Source organism: Carassius carassius, chromosome 14 (genome assembly GCF_963082965.1).
Source record: "Carassius carassius chromosome 14, fCarCar2.1, whole genome shotgun sequence".
Lineage (NCBI taxonomy): Eukaryota > Metazoa > Chordata > Actinopteri > Cypriniformes > Cyprinidae > Carassius > Carassius carassius.
In genome coordinates this window covers 10,462,178-10,471,330 of record NC_081768.1, presented here as the reverse complement: position 1 = coordinate 10,471,330, position 9,153 = coordinate 10,462,178, and the positions used below count along the sequence as shown (strand labels likewise).

Sequence of the window (9,153 nt, the reverse complement as noted above, 5' to 3'; positions counted from 1 at the left end):
AACTGAGAAATGTAAATTGTAATGACAGCCAGAATTAAAAACGCTCAAAAACCTCGAGAATGACATTAAGACACCTGATCAGTAATCTGGAGTTATGAGTCTTGGAAACTCTCTCTGGGTGAAAACATATTGCAGTGTCTGGGACTAAGCTTTTTATGTCTCTTGAGTTTGTTGTTGATGTGTGTGATTCCACCATTATATGATCTTATTCCCAAGTGAATTAGGGTTTATTTTGGTATAATTTGAGCATTTAATGTATAAGAATAAAGATTAATTAACGTTCAACTTATTCGAATAAAGAATTCAAAACTTACCTGTTTTTGCGTAATTTGTAAGCTAGAGTATTTCTGGAATCACGAGGCTTGGTAGGCTATATGTTATCATAACGAGCAGAGATTCATACATTCACTTTGATATGTGACGGAGTCACTACTGTATTTTTGTCATCATCACTCACTGCCTGTGATGGTTACTATGGCAACGCAGTGGCGCGAGGCGGGGTTCGCGGATTCGACGACGGTCTCGCGCACTGCGATGATCAATTCCGTTCGTGGCAGCTATTGTCCTCGCGCTTGAAACGCAACACTTGCACGACTAAGAACTAAAGCCTTTCGCGACAGAAGAAAGCATGACAGATAAGGAGAACATCCGAAACGTAAGTATAATGACGATGATTTCTGAGTTTATCTGCCAATGAGATTGATTGATTGTGCTGGCACAGTGACGTTCTTACTTGTATATTTGACTGATAAATATGTAATTTAGCCTATATTCGAGACTTCTACATTTATAAAGGATACGACTCGGTAATTTACATATTAAAATATAATTAGCATATTACAATAACATGTAAACTGTGAAAATGATGTCTAGCAACAATTAAGATATCGTAATAATTTTAAGTATCAGTATGTTACATTAATAAATATCATTCGTATTTTGCCTGACTATAGCATTAGACATTTGAATGACAGTAGAGCACTATTCCTGCAGGAGGAGGACTATGTTGGGGAGATCAAAGGGGGTCTACGGCCGACCATGAAGCTGGTAGTGATGGGTATTGTTCACAAGCAGCCCAAAAGGTTCGTATCAGACACACCTGTCTGTGTCTTCTCCAGCACTTGCGTTCATTTGTCAAATGTCACATCCGCACATCCTGAATGACTCGCCTTCACTGCAGTAACACAATGAGCTAGTTGTATCGGGGATTAAACTGTTTTAACGTCTCCAGTTCACACAGGAGCAATAGAAAACATGGGTGCCAACAGAGAACACTAGACATACTCATTTTAAATGCAAGAAAACACCCATTTAACTGCAATACCACGTATGTGTATCTATGTTTGTGTATACAATATTAGTACATCTGTTTTTATGTAAACATATTTATATAGTGTAGTTTATTACTTTATACATACACTGTATAGACAAAAGTATTGGGACACAAAATTCTTTCAAAACTGTGGCAACAAAGAATATAAATCATGTATTTAAAATTGTATTTCCATCTCTGTTGCAACAGTTTGGAAGTGTCTAAAATGAGTGTACCCATATGTCCAAGTCATTGGTGTTTGGTGATGAGTTTTTGGCTCAAGGTCTGCGTTTAAAGTCACACCAGAGGTGTTCAGCTGGGATTAGGACTTTGCTTTCTGCAGACCAGTCAAGTTCTTCTACAGTGACAGAATCAATCATTTTTTGTCTTAGGCATTGTCATGTTAGAACAGAAAAGGGTCCTTTCCAAACTGTTCCTAAAAAAAATAGAAGCACACAATTCACTAGAATATTACTACATGCTTTGACATTAAGATTTGTACTCATGCAAATGACTAAGTCAGACTTGTTTATTAGATAGGAGTGACCCATCAGTGTGTGTTACTATATAATGTAGCTACATACATAAAAAAGTGCTAACTTTTAAATTAGTTTAAGTAAAAAATATTTACATCTCTGAAACAACCTGTATAGATGAATGTGTCAACAAATCTAACACTTTTTTTTACAGTGTATAACAAAAATATGAAGTAACTAAGTTTTTAAAATAAAATAAAAAAAAGTGTGCTGTTTGGGTAGGGAATTTTGACATGGAATACAAATTTTCTCCGCAAATTAAGAAAATGTATTCTTTTTACTTCTGAAAACATACTGTAAAATTGTGTTGTCTGGTAACTTGAAGGTTTTTTGTATGTTAATGGGTTTTTACTTTAACATTTTAACATTAATTTCAGGAACATTTTTTTTTACAGTGCAATACGTTTGGTTTTCCAGCTGTTCTTATCTTATCTTTGACAGTGTGGGAAAAAGGTCAATTCCCATGAAGAATTAGCCAGCCTGATCTGTGGGGGGGGAAAAAGAAGTAGGAAAAAAACAGATTGGACAATTCTGGCCATATTTGGCAACTAAGGTTTACCCAGAAACTGCTGGTTCATAATGTGATTTGGTCTGGAGCATCTCTGATTCCAGAACTGATGCAGTCTGTTAAAATGATGCTTGTTTTTAAACTGATGTTACAAATCTATTTCTGTCTCTTTAGTATGGTAGTGTTATTGGTATGCCAGTCTAAAGGAGAGGGGGATGAGGAAATCGAGAGTGATGTGGGCCTGGAGTTGAAGGTGAACTTTTTTCAGAAAAGGCTGTGCTTCGTAACGCTCGTCTGTCAGGAAAGTGGGGCGCTTCAGAAACTGCCCTGTCTTTCTTCCCCTTTGCTCCAGGGGAGCCCTTTAAGGTAAACAGTCAGAAAGTGTGTTTGGAGGTTGTGATTACAGCTAATAAAGCTTAAAGGGTTAGTTCACCCAAATAGCAAAATTATGTCATTAATAACTCACCCTCATGTCATTCCAAACCAGTGAGACCTCCGTTTATCTTCGGAACACAGTTTACGATATTTTAGATTTAATCCGAGAGCTCTCAGTCCCTCCATTGAAACTGTGTGTACGGTATACTGTCCATGTCCAGAAAGGTAAGAAAAACATCATCAAAGTAGTCCATGTGACATCAGAGGGTCAGTAAGAATTTTTTGAAGCATCGAAAATACATTTTGGTCCAAAAATAGCAAAAACTACGACTTTCTTCAGCATTGTCTTCTCTTCCGTGTCTGTTGTGAGAGAGTTCAAAACAAAGCAGTTTGTGATATCCGGTTCCGGTATTTACCACGCTCATAACACTAGCACAGAATCAATTCAGAATCAATCACCAAAAGAAACAGTTCGGTTCAGACACTCTGTGTCAGTCTGCTTCACACTGAATCACACATGCGCAGTATCATCAGCTCCTAGGTTCTCGAATCGGATGCGTCTGACAGAAACGGTTCTTGACTCGAGAACGATTGAGTCAATCGTTTGTTCATTATCTGGCTCGGCTCGGTGTTCATCTTCAGTTCTCTCTTCACAGCAGTTCAGTCAGTGTACTGTTTGAGTAAATGAATTACTCAGGGATATTGGTTTGTTTGAACTCAGAGGGAGTGTCGAAAACGATTCAGTTCGATTTGGTGAACTGAATGATTCGTTCGTGAACCGGATATCACAAACTGCTGTGTGTTTTGAACTCTCTCACAACAGACACGGAAGAGAAGACAATGCTGAAGAAAGTCGTAGTTTTTGCTATTTTTGGACCAAAATGTATTTTCGATGCTTCAAAAAATTTCTAACTGACCCTCTGATGTCACATGGACTACTTTGATGATGTTTTTCTTACCTTTCTGGACATGGACAGTATACCGTTCACACAGCTTCAATGGAGGGACTGAGAGCTCTCGGACTAAATCTAAAATATCTTAAACTGTGTTCCAAAAATAAATGGAGGTCTTACGGGTTTGGAACGACATGAGGGTGAGTTATTAATGACATAATTTTGCTATTTGGGTGAACTAACCCTTTAAGTCTTTGGTAATCTCCCACCTTTCTGTCACTATAATGTTGTTTCTATCTTCTGTCTCTCTCAGATGGAGATTGTGTGTGAGCACCAGCAGTTCCGTATTCTGGTGGATGGGCAGCCGTTGTGTGGTTTCACTCACAGAATAACTCAGCTCGCATCTCTCACTGCTCTTAGAGTCCATGGAGATCTACAACTCACCAAAGTGGCTTGAGCAAGTGAAGAATTGTCTGCCATGATGACACAGACTATTCAGGTTTTAGAATCCTGAGCGTACTGTACACAATTGTCTTAAAGTACCAGAACTCCCTCAGTTCATTTAAAACATTTAGAACTTAATTTTGGTTGGGTCTGTGTTTGTTTTAGTAGACTAATTGGTTGTTTTGTAAAGTTTCTCTAGTGATTTTTGTTTGTCGTGGCAAATGTCAGTTTAAAATGGTTTTGCGTTTGTTTGGACACATTTATAGTAGAAAATCTCTGAAGGATAATCTGAACCAGCTTTAATCAATCCAGATAACATACACATTTGAAATAAGAGTTATTTTCCACAAACTAGCTCAGATAGAAGATTTCTTTCGTTGCATTTTTATAATACATAATGTACTGCCTTTTTTATTTTTTTGCTTTTGATTCGATATTTAGTTTCTTTGGCTCTTTGATACAGAAGCAAAAGTGCCTTCATTGGTTCCATGAGATGCACTTATACAGTAGAGAATTTTGGGTGTTTTTGTAGCAGTAATTGTTGTAGTTCAAATTCACTTGCATTTACACATTTGGCAGATCCTTTTATCCAAGGCAAATTACATTGCATTCAAGGTATACAAGGTAATAAGTTCTTGCATTCACTTAATCAAACCCATAATCTTGATGTTGATAGCGACATCCTCTACAGTTTGAAATACAGGAATGTTATTTGTTTGCCTGTCTAAAACATTTGTTAAATCATTCCTACACAACAGAATAACTCAGAATCATAAGATAAACATTTGTGTTTATCCTTTGTTCATTTGAATGTGCTGCAGAACAGGTTTGATGGTATTAGGAACCTAAGGATTCATAACGGACACCTGAATGTTCACTTTAAAATGCAATTCCCTGCGATTGTATTGGTTTGAAGAAAAAGGACTCAAAGTCCATCTGAAGCCTGTACTTGGTGCTGTGAATTGACTCACTTAAAGCTGCAAATGAAGCATGTATTAAAAGGTTTACTTAAATGTCTTTAAACATCTAATAATTGCAATATGTACTGTAAACAGTAAACTTTTCTAAAATAATTTTTAAGAAGATCTTATCATTTACATTATTTAATGTGTGTGTGTGTGTGTGTCAAAGTGAGTATTTGGGAATGTTTGAAAGTGAGAGAGAGGCACTGTGTGATTTTAAACCATAGCAACAAACCAATAGATCTGTGGAAGACATGAAGTCAGTTCTGTTAACTGACAAAACACAAGGCAGGTAAAAACATGCTAATGGTCCATAACAAAACTGGCAGGTTTTCACATCAAAGATATGATTGCAGATGACAATTACACAAATATAACTTTTATTTTACAAAATACATTTCACAATGACCATACTTTATGCTTTCAAAGGACATTCACTGAATGTAAAAACTTTACCACCTGTATATTATATCAAACATTAGCTACAGATTTATCAGGGACATTAAAACTTTGTTCTTTGAGGAAATCAAAATTTTATATGGAAATATTCTATATGCTGAATGAAGCCTCATGCTGGCCTCATGTGTATTACCTATTTTATTATGACTTCTTTATTTTAATATTTTTTATTTGTTACTAGCTTTATAACACTGTATATCCATTTTCTTTGCACATACAAAAATACCACATTTACAACTATTAAAACAGCACAATATTTCTAAATAGATGTGTGACAGACAGACAAATATACATTTAGCAAAAACAATCAAATTAACAAGAACAACAATGACCTAATTAACTCAGTTGTCTAATAGCTTGGATCCAGTTTATCCTCTCTTCGTGTGCTGGTGCCTGAATGTAATAGTGTGTATCCGTCTGAGTGATGATTTTAAAGAGGTTCCCCTGGACTTTACCTTTAACACCTGAAGATTACAGGAAAGTGACCAATAGCACTTTAGTTCACCATTAGTTCACAGTGTTTACCTGTAAATATTACTGCTACCTTGACAACAAGATCCAAATCACTGCTTCACTGTTCAGTGTTTGCGGTCTGTGACAAAGTCTTTACTTAATTTTGATTCACATCTGGAATTGCTTTGTAAATATACATTGTGAAACAGGTAGTCATCAGACTTCAGACACTTCCAAAGAAGAGTTGTAAGTCTGACTCACTCACCTGACGGTATGCCGTTATCATCCAGAGCAGACACCAGACAGCCACGCAGAGATATACTGCCAACCGGAGTAATTTCATCCTTAGAAAGTCAGCACAAAAATAAACAGATTTTAGACTCTAGCATAAAATGTACTTATACAGTCTGTGAATTGCAGGTCAGTGCTCTCACCTTGCTGGGGTCATAATAGTGCAGAAAACCAGGCTCCGCTCTCAGAACAAACAATCTCACCTTCCAGTTCTTCACCTTGTGCCCCTGGCACACAGAAAAAAAGACTGTTGGCATCACAGAAAAGCACTTTTCAGCTCAAAACATCTAATTATAGTGGAGTGCTCACCTGTTTGAGCAGGTAACCTCTCTTCACCACTTTTCCACTGAGTTCCACAGCAGACCGAGACTTCTCTGTTCTTACACTGCCTCGCTTCTGGAAGCTTTGGGACTGTTTGTGAAATCATATCCATTTGGTTAAGGACATCTTGTATTTAGTATAAATAATTACAAAAGCACTGAATAGAGAATAAAACAAGAAGAAAGAGATTTGAAACTTACAAAGCAGTAGAGTGCAGTGGAGTCATCGAGGAACTGTTCTCCTAGAGCTGCGTTACGGAGAGCGTCTGCGCTCCTGATCCCAATGGGTCGCAGGGAGGCCTCATCCAGCAGTGCAGAGGCTAATGTTACTGCCTCCACACGGGTCAGAGCCAGCTTATTAAACACAAGCCAGTCCACCACTGTTGAGCCTACACATATACAAACAAAAATAATTCTATTGTCTGTGTTCACAAGTTCCAGACAGGCTGCCAGTCAGTATGCTGTAGGTGGCAACAAGTCACTATTTATGAGTCAATCATTCACTGGTGCAAATACACTAAATCAAATAAGAAAAAACAAGCAACTCATTGGAAGAAGAAAAAACAGACAAACTAGTGATATTGTGTCTAAAAGGTAAGGAATCATGTTATACAGTTGAACATCATACACACAAAAAAGTCTGGGGCTAGGAAGTGACTTAGATTGTAAAAAATATATATATTTCAAATAAATACTGTTCTTTAGAACTATTCAACAAAGATTTCTGAAAAGTACCCAGTTTACACAAAACTATCAAATCAAGTTATTTGACCCTGGACCAGTCTTAAGTGTACATTTTTTATGGTTTGTTAGTATTGGACAATATTTGGCTGAGATACAACTATTTGAAAATCTGGAATCGGAGGGTGCAAAAAAATTAAAATACTGAGAAAATCGCCTTTAAAGCTGTCCAAATGAGGTTCCTAGCAATGAACATTAATAAACATTAAATGTCAATTTAAATGGTTGAAATATTTAACGGTAAATGGTAAAATAATATTGCTGTTTTTCTGTTAAGCACAAGAGACTTCTTTCAAAAACATTTTAAAATCTTAACATTCCTAAACATTTGAACAGTATTTTATAAAAATTAAGATCATCAGGAGAAAATGTAATGTCTTTAATAATGCATATTCATGCTTTATTGTGTGAGATCAGTGTTTTTGAGTATCTGACCTGAGAAACAGTTGGTGTAAGAGCTGCCCTGCTCAACATGACTGCACAGCCGGACACCAGTGTGCACATCATACATGGAGTCCACCACCTGACTGATATACAGACACACATTTAGATATGACGTCCAAACACATTTTCACATATACTGACAAACTACATACATCGCTACCTGAGGTTGACATTGTGAAGCTGGAGTGATGTGGATCCTTTCACTTGTGAAGCGGAGGTGGTCTGTGCATCATGTGGGTTGAGGTTCTGTACCACTGCACTAATCGCTGTAGCCCATTCGTCACGTTCCTCTCTTGTGCAAGCCTCCAGAAAATGCTCCTCTGAAGTGCTGGTCTGCAGCTTCATCACCAACTGCAGGATGTAAAATGTGGTAACTAAGACAGAATAGTTCTTCAGTCATAAAGCTAAAGAAACATTTTAGTTGGTTGACGATAAGCTCAGCACTGACTTTTGTAAGAAAAAATGAATAAATGAAACTGGCACAAACAGCATGCCACAGAAAACCCCATCACTATGTGTTGATTACAGCTGTTACACAACGTGGAATATAAAACTAAGAAGTTATAGTTTGCTTCTGACATGTTAGTGCATGTGGACATTGCAAAACAAAATAATGAAAGGTTAATTCAAGCATAACCAGAGGCTGTGAACATTTCAAGCACATACTAGACACTCCCAGTGTTGGTTTAACTAAACCACCGATAAGCCACTTCTCAATAGCCTACTATCTGTTTGTAGACAGTGGAAATAACCAACTGACCTTGGATTATATTGAAATATGCAGTTATTTTGTATTAATTCATTTACAGCAGATTTTAAAAACGGCACTATATTGTATCTTGTCATGTAGTTTTGTGGTTACTCAAATATATAGCATAAAACACCATTTACCGGTCTGTTCTCGTACTCCAGGTAAGGACATGTGATTTTGCAATCACTCAACAGTATCGTCCCTCGATGGCAGGAATCCCGTTTGCCGCCCTCATATTTATAATACAGAAGTCTGTCCGATTTAAGTGCAAACCAACGAACTTTCCAGTTTTGAACCACATGACCCTAAAAATTAACATCATTTGATAATAAACCAATAAGAATTAGAAATGAATTTGCCAGTGTGGGTAGGCCTATAGATAAAAGAAAAGTTAAAAAGTATCTTACCCTTTTCACCAGAAAGCCCTCTTTAAGGACGCCGTTATTTTCGGACTCAGTGCCCATGTCTAACTGTAGTCTCAATAAGCAGGTAAGCGCTTCATCAGGTGTTTTATAGCTGTGGAATTCCTCAGAATGTGCGTCATTGCGGGCACCTCCTATTAGCGCCCCCGGCTTTTAGATAGGCTACACAATTAACGCTGAGCAAGAAAACTGTCTGGGCGTGAGTTTGATGGGGAAAATAAAAAAAAATGTAAAATAAAAAA

At 37.1% G+C, this 9,153-nt stretch overlaps 1 protein-coding gene and 1 pseudogene across 1 annotated transcript; one reads left to right on the top strand and one right to left on the bottom strand.

The window, feature by feature from the left end:
• The first annotated feature begins 351 nt into the window (after positions 1 to 351).
• LOC132156526 (galectin-related protein B-like) lies at positions 352 to 4,570 on the top strand (annotated as a pseudogene).
• An 817-nt stretch (positions 4,571 to 5,387) lies between these two features.
• On the bottom strand, positions 5,388 to 8,995 carry LOC132156525 (pleckstrin-2-like). Its single transcript, XM_059565492.1, has 9 exons — positions 8,897 to 8,995; positions 8,630 to 8,794; positions 7,899 to 8,089; positions 7,730 to 7,821; positions 6,755 to 6,942; positions 6,543 to 6,644; positions 6,377 to 6,460; positions 6,208 to 6,286; positions 5,388 to 5,953 (listed from the first exon to the last, which is right to left on the bottom strand). Exons 1-9 carry the CDS (start codon positions 8,951 to 8,953, stop codon positions 5,826 to 5,828), a joined length of 1,086 nt encoding a protein of 361 aa, XP_059421475.1. The 5' UTR covers positions 8,954 to 8,995; the 3' UTR covers positions 5,388 to 5,825.
• Positions 8,996 to 9,153: the final 158 nt, after the last annotated feature.

Bases quoted from the DNA above. Each gene is read 5' to 3' on its own strand.
- LOC132156525 (XM_059565492.1), bottom strand. From the start codon at position 8,953: ATGGGCACTGAGTCCGAAAATAACGGCGTCCTTAAAGAGGGCTTTCTG. The intron at 8,795-8,896 runs GTAAGATACTTT...GTTAATTTTTAG, and splicing joins AGGGCTTTCTGGTGAAAAGG to GGTCATGTGGTTCAAAACTG. The intron at 6,943-7,729 runs GTCAGATACTCA...GTATATGTGTAG, and splicing joins TTACACCAACTGTTTCTCAG to GCTCAACAGTGGTGGACTGG.